Below are 22,816 nucleotides of genomic sequence, written 5' to 3'. Positions count from 1 at the left end.
TACTCATACTACACCAATAACATGACTCAGTGAATCACTCTGTATTGGCTTCTCACTGTGCCTGCCACCAGCTGTGTGTCTGCCTATGTTTCTTTTCTCCATCTTTTAGTTTCTCCCCATTCTTTGGATTGGCATACTTGTAACCTTAGCTCGCTTATGGCTCCTCATTGTTCATATCTCACACTGTAGCCTTTCTCTCTACATATATGTTGACGTTTTCACTATAACTGCCCTGTTTTCTCTGCCTTTTCTGATTTAAACTCCTGGTGCAGCTCCTCTCTTTTGGGGGCAGTTTTCCACACCAGACTACCTCAGAGATTACTGGCTATCCTCGGGTCAGACCGAGGATCCATCCTTGGTGTAACCAGCTATGCTTGTGGGTAGGGATCAGAAGAAAGGAGGGTGATATGGTACTAAATATGGCTGCCTAGAGAATTTTCCTTCTGGAGAGGCTATGGGTACTTTGGGTACTTTACTTCAGGGGTCCCCAACCCCTGGGCTGTGGACTGGTACTGGTCTGTGGCCTGTTAGGAACCAGGCCACAGAGAAGGAGGTGAGCAGCAGGCAGGCGAATGAAGCTTCATCTGCCGCGCCCTATTGCTCCCCATCGCTCCCCATCGCTGGCATTACTGCCTGAACCATCCCCCACCCTGCCCTGGTCCGTGGTAAAATTGTCTTCCTCAAAACTGGTCCCTGGTGCCAAAAAGGTTGGGGACTGCTGTTTAACATCTTTACTACACCACCCATTATCCTATTATTAACAGCTGAACAGTGTTCATCTTTGCATTTTATCCTTGTCCTCTTATATATACTTTTTCTACATGGTTGGAATGGTAGTATACATTGCGTTTAATTACTTTAAGGTTCTATTCAGTTAATATATTTCCCTTGTTTGCCATAGTCTTTATAATTATTCTTTTCAACAAATAAAAGTGACATCAAGTGCCTTTCGATAGCCTAAGTTAGAGGGAATGAGGTCCCAAACTAGTGTTGGTGGAAGGAATGGACAAGAAGGAATAGATCTGAATGGTATATGGAAGAACACTAATTACAGACAAGGGAACAAGAGATAGCAAGATAATTTTGAGGTTTGAAACCACTAACAGTGCAGATTAGGGATGAGGAAGAGCTAGTTTTGGTGGTAGCAGTGGACGAAGAAGAGGAGAAATGATGAATTTCTTATAGACACTTCAAAGTTAATATCCAGCAAGAGTTCAGGAGAAGATATCGGGGCTCAAGTTGAAGTGTGTAATCATCTGCCTAGATGTGATGTTTGATCATAGCTCAGGAGAAGATGCAGTTACCGAAAAGAGCATGGAGTAAGACTAGATGAAGTCTGAGAAGACTTCAGGAAAGACCCTCTTGGGTTTTGGTTTAATACTATATGATGCAAATGAAATTACTTCGTGTACTTAGAGTTTATTTTTGTTTTTTGTGTTTGGGGTTCTTTTTTGCCACAACACGCAGCTTGTGGGATCTTAGCTCCCTGACCCTGGGTGGACCCTCAGCAGTGAAAGCATGGAGTCCTAACCACTGGACCACCAGGGAATTCTCTATTTTGGGAGTTAAAAAAAATTTGCTATTAAGGTCCTTACAGTAATATCTACCAGAGTTGTGAGTGTCTGGTTTATAGAACCACGTTTAGAACAATGTAGTTGTTCAATAAACATTTGTTGACTTCATTAACAGAACATTTTTAAAAGTATTTTAAAAATCAAGTATAAATATAAGTGGCAAGAATCTTCTAGAGCTAGAAGCAGACCTCTACAGAATTATATAAATAATTATTATTGAGCCCTCACAGTGTTCTCTTAATGCTTTCTCATTCATGCATTTAATATTCACAACTATAAAATATTTTCAGATTGTCCTTAGATAAGGAAATTGAAGCTTAGAGAAGTCAAATAACTTGTTTAAGATGACTTAAGTGTTGGCACAAGAACTCAAACTGCAGTCTCTATGAGTTCAAAGCCCTCTTCCTCTATATTGTGCCATTCTGCTCCACACTTGTTAATTCTTTTGAAATATATTGATAATTTATTAGTTCAGTAAAAGAACCATTTAATGTATGAAACTAAACTGTGCCATCTGTCAGTCTTGGGCCATTTAGTGCATATGTCACATAGATTTAGGATAAGCTTTATCCTAAATGTCAGCAGGTGAAAAGCAAAGGGTACCAATTGTGCTAATTACAGGGAGACAATATGGATAGAATGATTTAAGAACATGGGCTAGAGAATCAGGCAGACCCTAGATAACCTTGGGTAGATGACTTCATCTCTATAAACTTCAGTTTCCTCACCTGTAAACTACTCCCTTCTTAATAGGGTGGTTGTAAAATTAAATAACACATATAAGGTACTTTGCAACAGCAATGACTAATACATAAGGACTTTTAAAAAAGGTATTTATCATTATAACTATTAAAAAATGGTTTTAAAGGAAGGAATACTATTGCTTTTCAACTAAATTGTTTTCTAAGTAAAATCATATACCAGATCTTTAATTCTGCAAAGTCATTTATTATAGGGACTTCCCTCGTGGTGCAGTGGTTAGGAATCTGCCTGCCAATGCAGGGGACAGGGGTTCGAGCCCTGGTCCGGGGAGATTCCCACATGCCACAGAGCAACTAAGCCCGTGCACCACAACTACTGAGCCAGTGCTCTAGAGCCTGTGAGCCACAACTACTGAGCCCACGTGCCACAACTACTGAAGCCCACACACCTAGAGCCCGTGCTCCACAACAATGAGAAGCCTGCGCACCGCAACAGAGTAGCCCCTGCTCGCTGCAACTAGAGAAAGACCGCGTGCAGCAACGAAGACCCAACGCAGCCAAAAATAAATAAATAAATTAGAAAAAAGTCATTTATTATAATAATGTAACCAGAACCTGCAGTTCATTTTTATACAATTTAACTAGATTTCTCTGTATGTCAAGTACTTCCTGCCTCTTCCATTACAAAGAAATATAGCTGTCTCACTACTATTCTCAAATAATACAACTCTCCAGTTCTTAACACATTCATCAAGTCAAGGGGCGCCTAGGTCCTCTAAGCATTTTCATCTCTGTCTTCTGCCATGTTGAAAAGTAATGGGTACCGAGTTTCAGTTTTAGAAGATGAAAAGAGTTCTGGAGATGGATGGTGGTGATGGTTGCACAGCAGTGTGAAGGTACTTAATGCCACTGAACTGCACACTTAAAAATGGTTTAAGTAATAATTTTTATTTTATGTATATTTTACCATAATTTAAAAAATCTAAGAGTATAGAACTTGCCCACATTTTCATTAACTTTTTAGTTTTTTTCAATGTTTGAATTCAGTGCAGTTGGTGAGTCCTTGATGCTCATTTTGCTTAGCTCCATGTGTTAATCTCCCACATCCATGTATAGTTCTTTTTTTTTTCGCTGCATTGGGTCTTCGTTGCTGTGCGCGGGCTTTCTCTAGTTGCGTCGAGCCGGGGCTACTCTTCATTGCGGTGCGTGGGCTTTTCATTGCAGTGGCTTCTCTTGTTGGGGAGCACAGGATCTAGGCGCGCAGGCTTCAGTAGTTGTGGAGCGTGGGCTCAGTAGTTGTGACTTGCGGGCTCTAGAGCACAGGCTCGGTAGTTGTGGTGCACGGGCTTAGTTGCTCCGCGGCACGTGGCATCTTCCCGGACCACGGATCAAACCCATGTCCCCTGCATTGGCAGGCAGATTCCTAACCACTGCACCACCAGGGAAGTCCCTATAGTTCTATTTTTACCCAGAAAACTTTTGTAATAAAAAGTATACTGAAAAAACAAGCTGCTTCATTGACTTTAAGCTGTTGCCAAATATTAACTGAAATTCATAATTGTTCTCTGCTTTGAATAGTGTTTATTTTTAACTTGTGTAAGTATATTTAACACTCAAAACTACACAGATGTATTATCGTATTGTTAAAGTGCAGGAGTTCTTAAAAATACTTTATACTTCTTGCTTTCATGGACAACTCTCAAATATTTAGGAAATTTTATAGTGAAGTGTTAGTACATTTCCATTCTTTTTATTTGCATTTTGTTATAAATTTGAATATTCATAACTGTTTGAAAATTGTTTGAAAATCTCAAGACTTTGAAAATCACAACTTATATTTATCTAAATCTTTTATAATTATCTAGAGTTAGATAGCATCTTGAAAATCTTCATGTTTGTTTTTTTAGATGCCGTTCCATAAATTATAAATTTATATGTAATTAAATGACATAATACATATAATTGCTAATATATGGGAAAAAGCTAAAATACTTGTTTTAGAGTATATATACAATGTGGTAATTATTGATTTCACTGAAATATTTCTTGTTGATTGCTTTTTCTTATAGAAGTAAAACCATGCTCTTGACCAGAATTCAAACTGTAAGGAATTGGTTAAGGGAAAGAATAGAAATTATTTCTCTCTCTACACTCCACCCCTAGCATACTCCCCAGAAATAATAACTGATAACAGTTCCTTATATATTTTCCAGAAATTTTCTGAAAATTCATGAATGGATAATTATTTATTGGCTACCTGAAGTTTGATCTCCACACCTTTGTTCTTACTCTCTAAAAAAAACAAAAGCTTTTTTTTTGGTGGGGTGCCAGAAGTCAACTCTGACTGATACTAATGTTTGCTTCCTTTTGTTTGCATTTGCCTGCTATACTTTTGCCCATCTTTTGCTTTCAGCTTTTAAAAATTTACCTTGTTTTAGGTGTGTCTCTGAATAGATCTTGAACTGTGTTTTGTGTTGTGACATAATCTGAAAGGTTTATTTTAATAAATAAGTTTAGCCAATTCATATTTATTGATATGTAGACATACTTGGTCTTTGTGCATTTTCTGTTTTGCTTCTGACTTTAAATCCTATAAAAATAAATTCCTCTGTTCATTCTCTGTGTCTGTGTCTCTCTCTCATATTTTCTGGCTCTGGTTTTGCTCTACTGGTTATATCTGTAATGCCACCATTAATCATCCATTTCTGTTGATAGTATGTATTAATCCCCACTATGAGTAGTGATGAAATTGGTATTTTTCCTCTAACTTCTCCTTCCCTTTGCTTTAGCGCCTAATTTTGGTCATTTGTATTGTCTTTCTTACTGTTTGCCTTTATACTTGTAATATGCTTATACTATGACTTGATTCATCAGGTTTAAATTATATCTTTTGACATTCCCCCATCCATCCCCAGCAATTAAAAATTGAGGAAGCTGGCTTATTCATTCTACCTTCCACCTTCTTTTCCCCTTCCCCTCCCTGCAGGTTTTATGGTATCGTGTCTACACTGTCAGGGCATATAACATTTATGTTCTGTTCTATCACCCTAGTTCCCACTTTTGTCTTTAGTATTATACCTGTACTTGTCAGATTCAGTGCTCATTAACAATCCTCTCACTGCCCATTTTCCTACTTTTTATTGTCTCTCATTTGTTTTCTAGTAGAGTCCTCAAAGCTTAGTAGAGCAATATTACCTGATGAGTTCTTGCAAATCTAGAATTTGTTGCCTTAAATATTTCAACAACTGCTTGATTGAGCATAAAAGCCCTTACATCATGCTTTCTTTCCTTGAGGTTTTTTAAAGTGTAGCTCCACAGTCTTTGAGAGTTAAGTGTGGCCATGGAGAGAGCTGAGGCCGACATAATTTTTTTAGTGACCTGATCCGGAAAAGAATGTATTTTCCAGTTGTTGAGTGCTGGGTTCTCCATGTGTTTGTCAGATCAAGCTTCTTAAATGTGTTGTTCAAAACTTCCTGGTGAATGGGGACTTGTGGTGTAAGGAGTATAGAGTTTCAGTTTTGCAAAGTGAAAAGAGTTCTGGAGATTGGTTGCACAATAACGTGAATGTTTTTAATACAGCTGAACTGTAGCCTTAAAAATGGTTAAAATGGTAAATTTTATATGTATTTTACCACAATTTAAAGATTCCTGGTTTTTAAAAAAAACACTTAAAATTATTCATTTTATCATTATTTTATGACTCTTTATTCCTTGCAGTGCTTTTTGTCTAGGAGCCTTATTTTGTCTGCTATTAACGTAAGTGTGGCAGCTTTCTTAGGATTAGTGTTGCTTGGTATGTCTTTTTATTTGTTCACTTTCAGCTTTCTATGTCCTTATTTTTGTCCTATGTAAGTCTCATAAATAGCATATAGTTGGATTTTGTGTGGATATAGTTTCTTACATCCAGTTTGAGAATCTTTTTTTAAGAAAATTTTTATTGGAGTATAGTTGCTTTACAGTGTGAGAATCTGTCTTTTAATTGGTGAGTTTAGTCCCATTTACTCTTATTATTGATACATTGGAATTTATTTCTATTTTGTACATCCTATGTACTGTGCTTTTCTATGTTTCTTTTCCTCTTTCTGCCCTCCGTTGCACCAATCCTGTTTTCTTTATATTCTTTTTTCCCTTTATTTCCCTTTCTATCTTCTTCTATTCTGATATTGTTTACTCTTAAATTTTTAACATATTTTTCCTGCCTAAAGTTAATCAGCTGAACAATTGTTAATCTCCTGAACAATACAGGAACCTCAGAATAATTTAACACCCTCTAACATATTTAACACATGTGTTGTTATCCTGTGGTATTTTATTCCCATTTTATTTCTTCATCTCTAAAAGTGGTTGTCATGGTGGTCATTACTGTTATAATTACTACTTCATACAGTCATTTCCTGTTTAGATTTACCCACATATTTAGCAGTTCTCACCATTGCTTCATGTACTTTATTCCTTACTTCTGGATTCAGTTTCCTTCTTCCTAAAATGAAATTTCCTTGCTTTATTTTTTTTTCTTTTAGTAGTTCTCTTAGTAAAGAATCATTGCCAAAAGTAAACCATCTTTGTTTTTCTTCTTAAATAGTGACTTGGTCAGAAAAAAAAATTATTTTCATTGCTTTCTGCTTTCTCTTGTTGTGTTGAGGGATCTGCTATCGGTTTAATTCTCATTTCTTTTTAGATAATGTCTTCCCTATATATAGTTTTAATTTTTGTTATAGTCACTAGTTTGTTTTATTATTTAGATTCCACAGAAAAGTAATATTGTACAGTATTTGTCTTTCTCTTTCTGGCTTATTTCACTAAGCATAGTACCCTCCAAGTTCATCCACGTTGTTGTAAATGGCAAAATTTCATTCTTTTTTATGGATGAGTAGTATTCTATTGTGTGTGTGTGTGTGTATACATACATATATATATATATATATATATATATGCCACGTCCTCTTTTTCCATTCATCTCTTGATTGACACTTAGGTTGCTTCCATGTCTTGGCTATTGTAAATAATGCTGCTATGAACATTGGGATGCATATATCTTTTCAAATTAATGTTTTCATTTTCCTTGGTTATATACTCAGGAGTGGAATTGCTGGATCATGTGGTAGTTCTATTTTTAGTTTTTTGAGGAACCTCCATACTGTTTTCCACAGTGGCTGTACCAACTTACATTCTCATCAAAAATGTACAAAGGTTCCCTTTTCTCCACATCCTTACCAATATTTGTTATTTGTGGTCTTTTTTGATAATAGCCATTCTGACAGGTGTGAGGTGATATCTCATTGTGGGTTTGATTTGTATTTCGCTGATGATTAATGATATTGAGCATGTTTTCATGTTCCTGTTGGCCATCTGTATATTTTCTTTGGAAAAATGTCTTTTCAGGTCTTCTGCCCATTTTTTAACTGTTTTTTTTTTTTTTGAGTTATATGAGCTGCTTATATATTTTGGATATTAACCTCTTATTAATGATATCATTTGTAAATGTTTTCTCCCATTCAGTAGGTTATCTTCCATTTTGTCCATGGTTTCCTCTGCTATGCAAAAGCTTTTAAGTTTAATTAGGTCCCATTGGTTTATTTTTGCTTTTGTTTCCTTTGTTTTAGGAGACAGACCCAAAAAATATGGCTGTGATTTAGGTCAAAGAGTGTTCTGCCTATGTTTTCTTCTGGGAGTTTTATGGTTTTTTACATTTAGGTTTTTAATCCATTTTGAGTTTATTTTTCTTATTAGTTTTTTTTTGTTTTAACATCTTTATTGGAGTAAAATTGCTTTACAATGGTGTGTTAATTTCTGCTGTGTAACAAAGTAAATCAGCTATACATATATGTATATCCCCATTTCTCCTCCCTCCCACCCTCCCTATCCCACCCCTCTAGGTGGTCACAAAGCACCGAGCTGATCTCCCTGTGCTATGTGGCTGCTTCCCACTAGCTATCTATTTTACATTTGGTAGTGTATATATGTCCATGCCACTCTCTCACTTCGTCCCAGCTTACCCTTCCCCCTCCCCATGTCCTCAAGTCCATTCCCTACATCTGCGTCTTTATTCCTGTCCTGCCCCTAGGTTCTTCACAACGTTTTTGTTTTTTTTTTCAGATTCTATATATATGTGTTAGCATATGGTATTTGTTTTTCTCTTTCTGACTTACTTCACTCTGTATGACAGACTCTAGATCCATCCACCTCATTACAAATAACTAAATTTCATTTCTTTTTATGACTGAGTAGTATTCCATTATATATATGTGCCACATCTTCTTTATCCATTCATCTGTTGATGGACACTTAAGTTGCTTCCATGTCCTGGCTATTGTAAATAGTGCTGCAATGAACATTGTGGTACATGACTGCTTTTGAATTATGGTTTTCTCAGGGTATATGCCCAGTAGTGGGATTGCTGGGTCATATGGTAGTTCTATTTTTAGTTTTTTAAGGAACCTCCATACTGTTCTCCATAGTGGCTGTATCAATTTACATTCCCGCCAACAGTGCAAGAGGGTTCCCTTTTCCATTTTGAGTTTATTTTTGTACATGGTATGAGGAAATGTTCCAATTTCATTCCTTTACACTTAGCTGTCCAGTTTTCCCATCACCACTTATTGCAGAGACTGTCTTTTCTCAATTGTATATTCTTGTCTCCTTTGTCATAGATTAGTTGGTCATAAGTGTGTGGGTTTATTTCTGGGCTCTCTATTCTGTTCCATTGATCTATGTGTCTGTTTTTGTTGCCAGTACCATACTATTTTGATTACCATAGTTTTGTAGTATAGTCTGAAGTCAGGGAGTATGATACCTCCAGCTCTATTCTACTTTCTGAAGATTGTTTTGGCTATTCAGGGTCTTTTGTGTTTCCATACAAGTTTTTAAATTATTTGTTCTAGTTGTGTGAAAAGTAACATTGGTATTTTGATAGGGATTGCCTTAAATCTGTAGACAGTTTTAATATTTTTATCTTTGTCTTTGGTGTTGTCCAGTTTCACTGCCATGATCTAAGTATAGATTTAGTTTTATCTGCTCTGCTGGAATCTGTGCTTTTTTGTCTCCCATTAATTCTGGAAAAATTCTACATGATATCTTCAAATATTCTCTCCCCTGGTCTTTCTAGTCTGTTCTTCAGCAACTCCTGTTAGATATATGTTAGATGTATTTATTCTGTTCCCTGTTGTTTAACCTCATTTTCATATTTTCATCTCTTTGTCTCTCTCTGTGATGAATTTTGGATAATTTCTTCAGCTCTGTTTTTTAGTTCATTCTTTCATCTCCTGAGCCAATCTTATGTTTATGTCACCTACTTAGTTTTTAATTTCAGTGACTTTTTTTTCGTTTTTGTCTATTTTTACTCACTGTGCCTTTTTTAGTCTTTTATTTTCAGTTCCTCCTTTATAACTTTAATTATTTTAAGCATACTTATTTAATAGACTTTCTTCTAGTATTCGAAGTTCCTGGAGGTATAGTCCTGCTGTGTGTTTTATATCTTCTGATTCTCACTCATAATGGATTGATTGTTCCTTATATATTTATACTTTTGGATTGTGAGTTTATCTTTAGTAGGGTTTTGTCTCTTGAGTCCTGGCAGCTAAGATGGAGGGTGTGTCCCTCCAGAGTGGTTTTGCTGTTGTTCTGCCAGGTGTTTTAGGAATATCACAAGCTTGGAGCTAATTTGAGTTAATGTCTCAGCTTGGGAGTTCTTAGACCACGTAGGTAGGGTAAATACAAATCCCAAACCTGCCTGAGGACAGACTCCTTTTTTCCATCCTCCTCTGAAGTAGCATAACTGCATTTACTGATCAGTTTGGCCATAAAACTCACAAACAAAAAAAGGCTTTCATATACTATAGTATCTTCATCTCACTGACAGGCCCAGCAGCTACCCAAGTACACAGCCTCTGTTGCCCCTTCTCATGTCAACCATGAGAGCCTTAGATGTCTGTAGGTCACTTTGATTCACAAAAGCCATGGCTCCTTTTTCCCACCAGTCTTTTATACTGTGCTAGTCACCCCAAACCAGATGCAGTCCCCCACAGCAGAAGCGCCACACAATATTACCCATTTATGTTAACTCTCCAGTTCCCAAGGAAACTGTGCTGTGTGAAACCATTCCCAGTCTGGCCTGAATCAATCCAGGCCTGGTGTTAACCCTTTATTCACAGGTTTCCAGGTCTTTTGCCCTGCCTGGAGATAATAATCATTCTGTTATCAAGATTGGCTCCCAACTCCTTCACCAAGTATAGCCATAGGCTGTCATCCTTTGTTTCTAGTCCTGGTAATTCCTTTTACTTCCTTGAGAGTTCAGTTAGCTCTGGATCTGAAAGGATGTTTGCCCTGCCTTATCAAGCATTTGTTGATACTTTTAGCATTTCCAGGTGTCGGTAGAAGAAGATTTTCAAATTATCAGTTTCAAAATATTATGTTAGAAGAAAGTGTGAAACTACTCAAATAGCCTGAATTCAAATTCTAACACGTCTTTCCAGCAGTACAATCTTTTACAAGATACTTGTCCTTGCACGATGTGGGGATATTAATACCTACCTCAAGAGGTTGTTTTGAGACTTAGTTATTGTTAAAGGTAAAGCTCAAACACCCTTAACATGGTTTACAAAGTTCTGATCAGGCCTCTGCCAAAGTCTTCAGCCTCTTCTCACATTTCCCAGACATGCTCCAGTATAATAAACTACTTATATGTCCTAAATTGTCCTTCTTCTCTCTAGTTCCAAGTCCAAGACTTCATACATAGTGTTCCTTTTTTTATGAACATTCTCCTCCTCTTGTCCCTTCTAACTATGCTTACTAATCCTTCGTACCTCAGCTTAGATATCAATTTCTCCAGCAGGTTGTCCGCACTGATCCCCAAGCCTGGGTTAGGTCCAGTGAGCGTCCCATGTGCTCCTGTAACACCCTGCATTCATCCATCATAGCACTCAGCCTGTTTACTTGTCTGAGCATTACTTGAGGGGAAGGATTTTTGGCTGTTTTGTTCGCTGTTTTATTCCCAGCTTCTAACAGAGAGCCTGGCACACAGCTTAATACATGGCAGTTATTGTTTTTATCAGCACCTTCATCTGTCATAATTCTCAAATGTCTGATTGTTGTATAAATAACTCGTAAGTATGCCAAGAAGCTTAGAGTTAAGTTACAAGACTGACAAGGGCATGTATTGTTTCAGAGCCACATGTTAGGCCTTTGTTTTTTACTTATTCAATTAATTACCCTTTTCATACTAGGAATTAACCCAGGAGTGTGATGAAAAGAAATCCCAGTATGATAGCTGTGCAGCAGGCCTTGAAAGTAATCGGTCCAAATTAGAACAGGTAAGAAGACAGTTTTTATTTTAACAACTTAGCAGAAACTGCCTGTATATGCGTATTTTCACTACCAATGTCAAAAGATTCCCAAATCTTTACCCTCATCCCGAGTCTGTCTCCTAAGCTGCAGAGATTTTTATTTCTTCAGACTTGATGTGTACATACTAAATTCTCCATCTACACCCCTACCGCCAGAGTCCAGGCCCCCTAGACTCGCACTGTAACCTCCCACCTACTCTCCCCTTCCACGCTTGCCTTCCTAAGGTTTATTCTCCATAGAGCAGCCAAAGAAACCTATACAGCAGTTAGGCTACCCTCCACTGGCTTCCTGTTGCACTTAAAATCTAACTTCAGAACTGTGGTCTATAAGGCCCTACCTGCTTCCATGAACTTTCATATCCACGTGCTCTACTCCTCGCCCACAGGGCCCCAGCCACACTGGCCGCCTTCTTGTACTTCAAACAGGCCAAGCTTGTTTTCACCTTGGGGATTTTGCATGTATTCTTCTCTCTCTGGGATACTCTACCACCAACTATTTGCCTTGATCTCTCCTTTTCACCTTTTAGGTCTCACCCTAAATGTCACATCCTCCTAGAGGTCTTCTCTGATCACCTAATATTGCCCACTCAGTCACCCTATCACATTCCACTGCAGAATTTTCTTCATGGCACTTTTTCCCATCTGAAACTACCTTCATTACATGTTTCCTTGTTTATGTCTGTTTCCTCTACTTGAATGAGAGCAGGGACCTGTCTTGTTCACTCCTCTGTCCCCAGCACCTAGCACAGAGCTGGGCACACAGTAGGTACTTAATAAATAACTAAACTTATAGGTTGTAGAGTGATATGAGTGGTCTCTAGAAAAGATTGCAACCTAGTCTATTATAATAAAGTTTCGGTTGCAGAAGAGGAAATACTCTGATGGTATGTCTTTTGTTGTAAATATAGTCATCCTCTCTGTATCTGATTATTCTTTCGATAATGTTGCCCATTTAAAATTATATACATTAGGAAGTCAGAGGACTCCGTGAAGAATGTCTTCAAGACGAAAGTAGATACCATTATACAAATTGTATGATTAAGGTAAGACAAAGAAAGTGGATCAAAAACTTTTCTGAGATTTTTCTGTATCAAGGACTTAACCTAAAGCTTAGTCTTTCCACTTAGAACCTAGAAGTACAACTTTGTCGTGCTACTGATGAAATGAAGGCATATGTCTCTTCTGATCAACAAGAAAAAAGAAAGGCAATTAGGCAAGTAATTTTGTTGTTTTTATATTGAGTTACTTAATGTTTTAATCTATAGAAGTTTTATAAATAAGATGGAATTATACAAAGTCAGAGTACTTAAATAAGCATATAGTAAGATATTATCTAGGATTAAATCTTGTTAAACATCTTCTGGATAGTCCAGCCCTGCTGACTAAGTAAGAATACATATAATTTTTCTTGCTTGCTTGCTTACTTTTTTATTGTGGCAAAAGGTAAATAACATAAAATTTGCCATTTTTAAGTGTATAATTAAAAGTGTTGCATTGATTACATTAAAAATATTATGCAACCATAACCACTATATATTACCAAAACTTTTTCATCACCCGAAACAGAAACTCTTACAACCATTAAGCAGTTAATCCCCATTACCCCCTCCTCAGGAATACGTATAATTTCATAATTGCTTTTTTAAAAGCACTAAGGTTGGTCTATTTTTCAAGTCCTACATGGCCTGGACTCTGGTTGTTGGCCTGCTCATTGTGCAGTGTGAGTGACTGCATTTCAGCTAGAAACTGTGTGACTGCAGTGTGTCAGCCTTTAAAGCAAAGAAGGGTGTATAAATACTACTAGTCCTTATATGGTGATTTTTTCTTTTTGTAATCCTAGCTTGCAGCATATTGTAATAAATCAAATGCTGTCTTAAAAAATACGTTTATAGTTGAATTGCTAGCTTTGATAAAATGCAGTAATGAACAAGATAAGCTTTCTTTGCCCCTAATCGTAATTCAAATGTTTTGCTTTTACCATTCGGTAAGAACTCAAATGAAGTGTAGGATTCACACTTATTCTAGACGGCAGTTGAGATTTTTAGTGGCATATACATTAATATTACAAAAAGGAATCTAAGAAATAGAATGTTTTGCAAAGTCTAAATTTTTTTTATATAATGCAGGCCAGACCAAAAATATCCTATAAATAGGATATTATTTTTTAATAGTCTAACATATTAAACATACAGGGACTTCCCTGGTGGTCCAGTGGTTAAGAATCCCCCTGCAATGCAGGGGGACACAGGTTCGATCCCTAGTCAGGGAACTAAGATCCCACATGCCGCAGAGCAACTAAGCCCACATGCTGCAACGACTGAGCCTGCGCACTCCAGAGCCCACGTGCCACAACTAGAGAGCCCGTGTGCTGCATGTACTGAAGCCCGCGCGCTCTGGAGCCTGTGTGCCACAACTAGAGAGTCCGCGCACCGCAACGAAAGATCCCAAATGCCGCAACTAAGACCCGACACAGCCAAATAAATAAATAAATATTTTTAAAAAATAATAAGTCTACATTAAAAAAACATACTGAATGTACTTATACAAATTCTTTCATTGAATGTAAACTTTGCTCATTAAATCTATATAGTCAATGCTAATATTTCACAAATGTGAGAAGTTAATTTTGTTCTTGAAAAATAAAAGTTTTAGAAATTGTTTCTTTTCTTCCAAAGTGATCAATATAAATAGTAAAAAAGGAAATATAGCTCCTGAACTATTGGTTTTCTTATCAGTTTTCTAGCTAGATATTCCTCTTCATCATTTTAAAAATCATTGTAAACCTTTACCATTTCCTCATTGTAAACCTTTACCATACTGCGCCCTGACTAGAGTAGTACATGATAAGAATGTTAAGAATAAAATGGAGTTAATTATACTCTAAACTCACTGATACATGTTTAAAATATTATAAGTATTGTAGACACAATATTTTTAATGTTATTTCATTTTCTACTTTTATGGTACTTCCTGGTAAGGCCAAAGGTGTAAGAAATTAGCTTGGTTTTGAAAGATCATCTGCAAATTTTAATTTTACTTAAAGAGGCAGCATATTATATATCAAAGTACTAGAGAGAGACCATAAAATTGTTTCTAACCTGATTTTTCCAGTTCCTAGTTTTGTGACCTTGGACAAATCATTCCTCATCTATAAAATAAGGAGAATAATATATACCACAGAGGCTCAAGTTAAATATAATGTATGCAGCAGTATTTTAGAAATGATATAGTATGAATTCCTAGAGGGCAAGGACCCTGTCTGTCCTGTTTTCTTTTTGAAATCCCAGGGCATGCTTGGTACATAACAGGTGCTCTGTAATTATTTCTTGAATAAATTCATTGAATAAATTAAAATTACATATTACTGTTATGGAGAAAGAGCATGTGCCTGTCGATTTCTTGATAAAATATAAATGGAAATTCTAAAACAGTTTGGACATTCCTCGGGCCTAGGGTAATAAATGAATTATTTAAAGCTCTCTTAATAATAATCATACATTCTTCTTGAGGGATATGTCATTTAGTTCCTCCCAGCTTTTTTTCATTGAAGAGCTAGAAAGGTAAACAATTTTGACTTAGTGTCTCATAAATTTTAAGGGAAAAATGAAGGTTCATCAAGATTGTGTCTATTCCCTTCCATTCTTATTCCTGTGCACAAATTCTACCTTCACTTCAGCTCTGTAAGGGCTTCAGGTACTTTTGATTGCCATTCTCTCTGTTCTAATCATGTTTACCTCCCTTTTGACATAAATGCAAATCTTTCTTCACTTAAGCTGCTAGAGTTTGTGGTTTATGATTTATTAGATTCCCAATTTTGTGTTGTTTAATTTCTTCTTAAGTACTACTGTGTAGCTTTACACAGAAATATAGTCTTTTTCCATACAAATTTGAGGTCTAAAGTCTCTTATCTTCTTGTCACTGGTTCCTTTGTCCTTGGTTCCTATGTCCTCATCCTTCAATCTTTGTCCTTAACGCTTCAAATCTCACTTTTTGTCCTATATAATATTAAAATATAATTATACCTTTGTTTAAAAATACAATACGTTATTTGTATTTCTATTTTTACATTAAAAATTTGTAACTTTTTTAGCTTACAAAAGAAATACTTATAAAAACAAAAAGTAACCATTATCAAGTATAGCACACAAAAATTGAATGTTGTCCACACTGCCATACCTCATAAATGTCTACTGTTAATATTTTGTTGTATATTATCCCATATTCTTTTCCCATGCTTTTGCTAATATGTCTGTATATGTGTGTATACATAAATAAGATTAAGCTACATATACAGTTTTTTTCTTAATAATTTATCTAGAATTTTTTCCACTTTAGTATTTATAGATCTACCTCATTCTTTTTTTACAACTCTGTATTATTCCTTTGAACGGATGTACCATAATTTGTTTAAACATTTCCCCGTCTATCAACATTTAGTTGGTTGCAGATTTTCACTACTATAAGCAATGGTGAAGTAATAGTCTTTGCTTTCATCTTTATTAACTTATGAGAGTTTTTCTGTAGGATGACTTCCTAGAAGTTGGATTGCTGGGTTAGATGCTATTTAATGTTTTTTAAAAATGTGTATCCTTTCTCTCTTCTGCAAACCTCTTTAAAAAAAAAGTGTAATTTAAGCAAATGGATTACCATTGATTTAAGTGTAGATTAACTGGAAATGGTACTTAACTTCTTACATGATATTTTGCCTTGGTTTTTTCCTTATATTACTGTTTATTAGATGAACTGACTAAAGATTGGAAAAGGGAGTGTTTGATAATGGGTTTCATTCTGACTCTAGTACTCTATAAACTGTATTGTCTAATATATTTAGATAGATACGTTAATTTATAATTTAGTTGTATGATCAAATCGATTGAAGTAAATGTAAACTAAATCATTATGTTTACTCCCCAGGGAACAGTATACCAAAAATATTGCTGAACAGGAAAATCTTGGAAAGGTAAGAATGCATTTTTTTTTTTTGGCTGCGTTGGGTCTTCGTTGCTGCACGCAGGCTTTCTCTAGTTGCGAGCAGGGACACGGGCTTCTCATTGCTATGGCTTCTCTTGTTGCGGAGCACGGGCTGTAGGCACACAGGCTTCAGTAGTTGCAGCACGTGGGCTCAGTAGTTGTGGTATGTGGGCTCTAGAGCACAGGCTCAGTAGTTGTGGCGCACGGGCTTAGTTGCTCCGTGGCATGTGGGATCTCCCTGGACCAGGGATCGAACTTGTGTCCCCTGCATTGGCAGGGGGGGTTCTTAACCACTGCACCACCAGGGAAGTCCCAAGAATGTTGTTTTTTTTAATGTGTCTATTCAGGCTTTCAGTACATGATTATGCCATTGTCATTTTTTTTAAGGTTATAGAGGAAATTGGAACTTTCTTACTCCCTTTCAAAGATGAAGACTCTTCTTTAGGAATTTAGTTTTATAAAAGTGAAGGCACAGGAATTTGGGAGGAGGGGGGAAATCCAGTTTTAAATAACAAAGAGTTCATGCGTAACAAACAAAATGCCACGTTTAATGAACTACAAGTTTCAGTTTATTCCCAGGTATCTGGGAATACTGGGATTATACTTATAAGTGTAAACTTATTCATTTATTTTATTTAATAAACGCAAAGCTCTTACTATGAGCCAGGGGCTAGTTTAAGTCCTTTACAAACATTGATTCAATTAATACAAATAATCGAAAAACTTTACTTAAGATACTCACTCCCTACCTGCCAGTCTTATATGAGGGCTACTAAAAATAGGAGCATGTGATTGAGTCTTGTTTTCTCAGTTCTCTGAGCCACTCCTAGTAGAAGAGGTGGTGGGGCCTTGAACATCAGGACTTAAATGACTAATTGATTTTTCTAATTGATTCTAATCTTCAATGATTTTAAATCCATGTTGCATAGTGAATGCTAACCATGCTTCACTATACGCCATTTTATCTGTTCTTTACTTGGTTTCACTATTGAAAATTGAAGTTCCTTATTAGTTTTTCTAATAGGAGTGTCAAGTTTGTAGCATCAGAGTTAGAAATTGTTGGCTGCAGTTTTTCATTTAAAATACTGATTACATATGGGTGTCTAATTTCAACGTTCAAATATTCTTGAGGCTGCAGCCTGGAAATGATTTTATATACATATATAGGCTTGTCCATCCTAATAGTACAAATGAAAAATATGGCTTTGTTTCAGTCTTAGTGCATTGTACAGTTTAGCTATTGGTCTGACTCAATAAATTGGTGACAGTAAAATTATTCATTCTTACTTTCATTTGAGTCATTATTAAAAACATATTTACATATATCTGCTTTTACATAAAAGCTGAATTAGCTCCCATAAACCTGTAAGTAATATTCTAACGATGAACTTCAGAAAAACAAATAGTGTAGAAAGCAATGAAGTAATTGCTAAGTAGACTTTTTAAAAGTCTTTTTGAGAAAAACTTTAAAAAGAACTAAAAAAATAAAAGTTTTTATTATGGAAAATTTCAAGCCTAAATAAAAAATTGAGGAAATAATGTAAAGAACTCACATGTAACCATCACTCAACTTCAGTAATTAAATTTGTGACCAGTCTTGTTTTATCTATAGTCCCACTCCCAGATTTGCCCATTTTTAGGCAAATCTCAGAGATTTCATTGTTTTATCTGGTCATATTTCAGTATGTATCATAAAGACTCTTTTTTTTAACATAACTGCAATACTATTATCATGCCAAAAATAATTTAACAATAATTGCATAATACCCAATACCCAGTCAGTGTTCAAACTTCACCAATTGTCTCATAATTTCTTAATGGTTTATTTGTTCAGATCAGGATCCTAATAAGAGTTCATACATTGCTATTATTTGATATATTTCTTAAGTCCCTTTTTCTCTAGGTTACTAGTCCATCTTTTTTCTTTACAATTTATTTGTTGGAAGAAAAAAAACCTGATCATTTGTCATTTTCCAGCATTCTGAGCTTTGTTGATGGCCTCCCTGTAGTGTCAGTTAGCATGTTCTTCTGTCCCCAGTATGTCCTGTGAATTGGCAGTTGGGTTTAGAGACTTGATTAAATATGATTCAATATTTGGGAAGCTCTCTTTTTGTAATGTAGGCAGCCAATGAAAATCACTTCCTCAGTCCATTAATTCATTAGAGGTTGCAGAACAGTCATATTCTAATTATGTTGTTCCTTCTTCATTTATTGGCTGGAATAATTCTGTTAAGAGCATCTTACCAACTCTGGTTACTCTAAAGTACAGGTCATATAGGAAAGGCAGAATAACTGCTTGATTTGTTTATTACTGGTTTTCAAAATGATGAGTTCATTTTTTATCATTCTTTAAAAGTATGTTTATAACTCCCAGATTTAACATGTTTTATATGTTTCAATCCATTGCAATTATTATTATTATATTTATTATTATTTATTTTTATTTATTTAATATTTATTATTATTCCTATCCAAATTGCCCCATGTTTGGCCGGTGGAAGCCTCTTGAAGTCAGCTCCTGAATCCTTTTGAAACAATCCTACTAGGTTTTGATGGATTTTTTATTTTCTGGAATGACAAAATGTTCCAGACAAAAGGCTCATTCTGTACATTTCCTGTCCCCAATCTGGAATCAGCCATATCTATAAAAAGTGTTCATCTGTTCTTTTTGTATGAATTGTGAATAGATGTCCATCATATTAATCTAAGTAAAAAGAAACATTAAAGCTGATTCTTCCATTTCATCAGAGAAATTGAGTTCTGTACACCTTATTCCATTTATGAAATGACATGCCATACTCAAAAGGAAAAAATAATTTTCATATTTGAACTTATGTGTTTGAATCAAGTTGTACATTCATTTGTACAGTATTTTAACTAGAGATTTTGGGGGCTTTAGGATTTAGTATGATTGTCAATAATTGACTTTCATCCAGGTATTTCATAAATAATATAATTTTTTATATGAAAATATTCCTCTATTTCATTTGTTTTGAAAAGTATCTGGATGGATGCTATGTGTAGAGAAATATTTGTCAAACTTTGAATCCTTTCAAAGACCCAAACTTAATTGCTAAATATGATTAAAGATTATTCTTTCCCCTTCCAGTGTAGTGTTTTACTGCAGGATTTGGGGGGAAAGCAGTAGCAGCAGTCTGACGTCAAGCATGTTCCAGCAAAATGAGCCACTGATTAGTTCATGCCCCGATTGTCAGGCTGTATCATTTAAGAAACAAAGCTTCTTGATCCTCTCACTCCTAGAGTGGATCTAAATTTTCAAGGCAAACACAGAACATACCTAGGCTTTGAAACTGACAATAGCATATGCCTTCCAAACCAGCAAAGACTGGACATCCACAGACCTCCTCATGCCAACTGAGTTTCTGAAATTAGACCAAGCTATAGTGCTACAATTCACACTATCATATACTAGAATTTGCCTTACCAAGATGGAATATTGTACTGAAAGTTGTAACTTTCCTCCTCCTGTACCACCTCTTCCTTTTAAGAACAATGAAATCTGTGACAAGTATTTTTTGTACATTGCAACTATCCACAAAATAAATCTGTAATAAGTGACAGTAATATAATATTTCTGATACAGACAGTCCCCACCTCCTGTCTTTGGTTCTTTAAATAACTTTTTATAGGTTGTTAGGATTTTGACAAGGAAATTATTCCAATAATATAAGAAAAGTTACAGTTAAGTAGTACCTTAATCTTAAAATCATGCTCAGTACTCTTGATCTGACTTACTACTTTTGTTTTAGTTTATGAGGATAAAAATATTTGTTGTAAGATACTTTATTTGTAACATAGACTTAAATAGATGTATTTGCATGCCAGGCATTGTGTCAAAAAATTGCTGGTTATGTTTAAATTATATTTTCTTAATTCTGTTTTGTTTCCTGTTGCTATTTGCTGTTAACTTTGCTTTTCATTAACCATAGATGGAGAGGGCAGTCTTTAGTAAGTGTTTTGAACCTGGCCTCAGTTTAGTTTAGCCTCTTATTTGGGCAAGTACCAATGACCAGCCTTTTCACTTATGTGCTTAGGTCACCTGTTAAATCAACCATGTATACTAAAAGAGGAAAAGATGGAGATGTTCCTGTGTAATCTGTTTCTGTGTCTTTGCTTGTTTTTCTGCCCTTCTTGGTGATTTCTCACACTGTGTCAGTGTATGTATTTCTGTCACACTGTTTCCTTATGTGTGTACTATCATCTCTGTTTTTCTCTTCTTTCCTTCCTTCTTTTCTTTCCTCTCATTGTCTCTGACTTTGTGCCTCCCTTTCTTTGTCACTCTCCTCAATTTGCCATAATACAGAACCAAAGTATAGTTTTGCAATGTATTGAAAAATGTTCTTATTCCTATTTATAATTTTAGAGTCAGTAAGTAGAACAATTTTGGCAGGTGGAACTATATAGGCTAGTAGTAACAAAAACAATTCTGATAAGGATTTGGGCCTTTTTAGAATATCACTAGACCTTCTCCCTGAGGAATATTTACATACAATTTGATTTATTTGGGTATAGAGCATACCCTTAGAGCATACTGATTCAGGAAAGAATACAGTATTTAATAATAATAACATGTATAACACATGGTAGTTTATAATTTTTTCCATATCTATTGTCATGTGGAAAAAATAATCTTATAAAGCAGATACTTTTATAATTACCCCTATTATTAGCCTTAATTAACAATTGAGAAAACTACAGTCCAGAGAAATTGTCTTCCCTACAGCTAGTGACAGAGCCAGAGTTGGAACTCAAGTCTTCTGACTTCCAAAATCTGCATATTTTTATATACCATGTTACTGCTCCACTTTCCAGATTCCCTTTATTTTTTTCCCCCCTTCCTTTCTTTTACATTTTTCTGTTCTTTTTAAATTCAGGTTGTCCTAGATCTATCATAAATTTAGTTAACTTTTATCATCTTCGTTTTCATCTATCATAGGAGAACCTGGCTTAGCTATTATTCATCAGATGTACAAAGCATACCATATTCTTCTGATTAGAACAATAGAAGTAAATCCGTATATGAGATTTAATTATTCTTGATTTTTTTTTTTAACAATAGAAACTCCGGGAAAAACAAAAAGCTGTACGAGAAAGTCATGGTCCCAATATGAAACAAGTGAAAATGTGGCGTGATTTTGAACAATTGATGGAATGTAAGAAACAGTGCTTTCTGAAACAACAAAGCCAAAATTCCATTGGTCAGGTAATTCAGGAGGGAGGAGAGGACCGGCTGATACTCTGAGTTCATGTGTCATTGTTTGGGGTTTTAGCTGATACTGCTAGCTATAAGCATAATCCCATGGTGTATTCCCTTTCTTGAAAGTGATTTGTACAACATTTTGCTTTCAGATTAGCCATTCCCTATTAAGTTTTCTTGGAAAATAATGTTAAGGTAGATTTAGGTTTTAAAAGTTTTTTAATATGGAAAAGAGTCCTTTATTTTTTTGCTTAGTTTAGACATAGTGATGTCTTCTGTGTTTTATGAGACAGGAGACTGAGTTTACTATCTGTAAATGTAAACATATGTCCATTAAGAAACATGTAGGTTTTTTTAAACATACTAACCCAGTGGCTTAATGTTTTTCTTAATCTTTTTTTAACTTTAGAGGAATCTTTTAGGAATTAATCTCTCTTGTTTTGAAGAAACATTTATCTGAAGTTCAGCAATTCCTACAGTTTCACTTCAGTTTCTTTTTCTTATGTAAAATTCAAGAAGATTTATTATTTTGAATAACATATTTGTTCTATTTGTATCGTTTAAACACAAATAAAACTTGGTGCACATATCATGGCTATTTATTTAAAATTTATATAGTGTAAATTTTTATTCTTTTTTAAGTAAGTATTTATGTTATAGCACTGTGTTAAATTTAAGGATTATTACTTATTTTCACCAAAAGTCTAATATAGTATTTAGGTTTGGGGGACTATTATTTTAAATATAAGAAATTGTCGAAGTGCCTCAAGTTCTCTGCTTCATCTGGACAAGGTATTTGAAGATTTCTTTGGTTTTTCCTTGAAGAAAGGTACTAAATTCATATGCCACCCTTTACTTCATTTCAGTTTCAATTTACTTTTCAAAATTTCTTTTAGATTTGAAAACTCAAATTTCAAATTGTTAGCATGTCCACCTTGGGTTCTTTCTTTTTAGCTATCCTGGAGAAAACAAAACAAAAACATTTTAATGAAGAAAGTTGTTTCTATCCTG

The 22,816-nt window shown here is 35.2% G+C and overlaps 1 protein-coding gene across 8 annotated transcripts in view; it reads left to right on the top strand.

Moving 5' to 3' along the window:
* Positions 1 to 22,418, top strand: part of IFT81 (intraflagellar transport 81) — a 144,933-nt gene extending 122,515 nt beyond the window's left edge. For all 8 annotated transcript variants that reach the window (XM_049698444.1, XM_049698445.1, XM_049698443.1 and 5 more), the window contains 5 exons: positions 11,497 to 11,583; positions 12,588 to 12,659; positions 12,744 to 12,829; positions 16,531 to 16,576; positions 21,668 to 22,418. In XM_049698444.1, coding sequence (XP_049554401.1) covers positions 11,497 to 11,583; positions 12,588 to 12,659; positions 12,744 to 12,829; positions 16,531 to 16,576; positions 21,668 to 21,850 — 474 coding nt within the window. In that variant the 3' untranslated portion in view covers positions 21,851 to 22,418. The remainder of the gene's footprint in view (positions 1 to 11,496; positions 11,584 to 12,587; positions 12,660 to 12,743; positions 12,830 to 16,530; positions 16,577 to 21,667) is intronic.
* Positions 22,419 to 22,816: the final 398 nt, after the last annotated feature.

The sequence above is a fragment of the Orcinus orca genome, chromosome 15 (genome assembly GCF_937001465.1).
Source record: "Orcinus orca chromosome 15, mOrcOrc1.1, whole genome shotgun sequence".
NCBI lineage: Eukaryota > Metazoa > Chordata > Mammalia > Artiodactyla > Delphinidae > Orcinus > Orcinus orca.
Note: the sequence above shows the minus strand (reverse complement) of the source record. Positions and strands in the feature narration are given on the sequence as shown.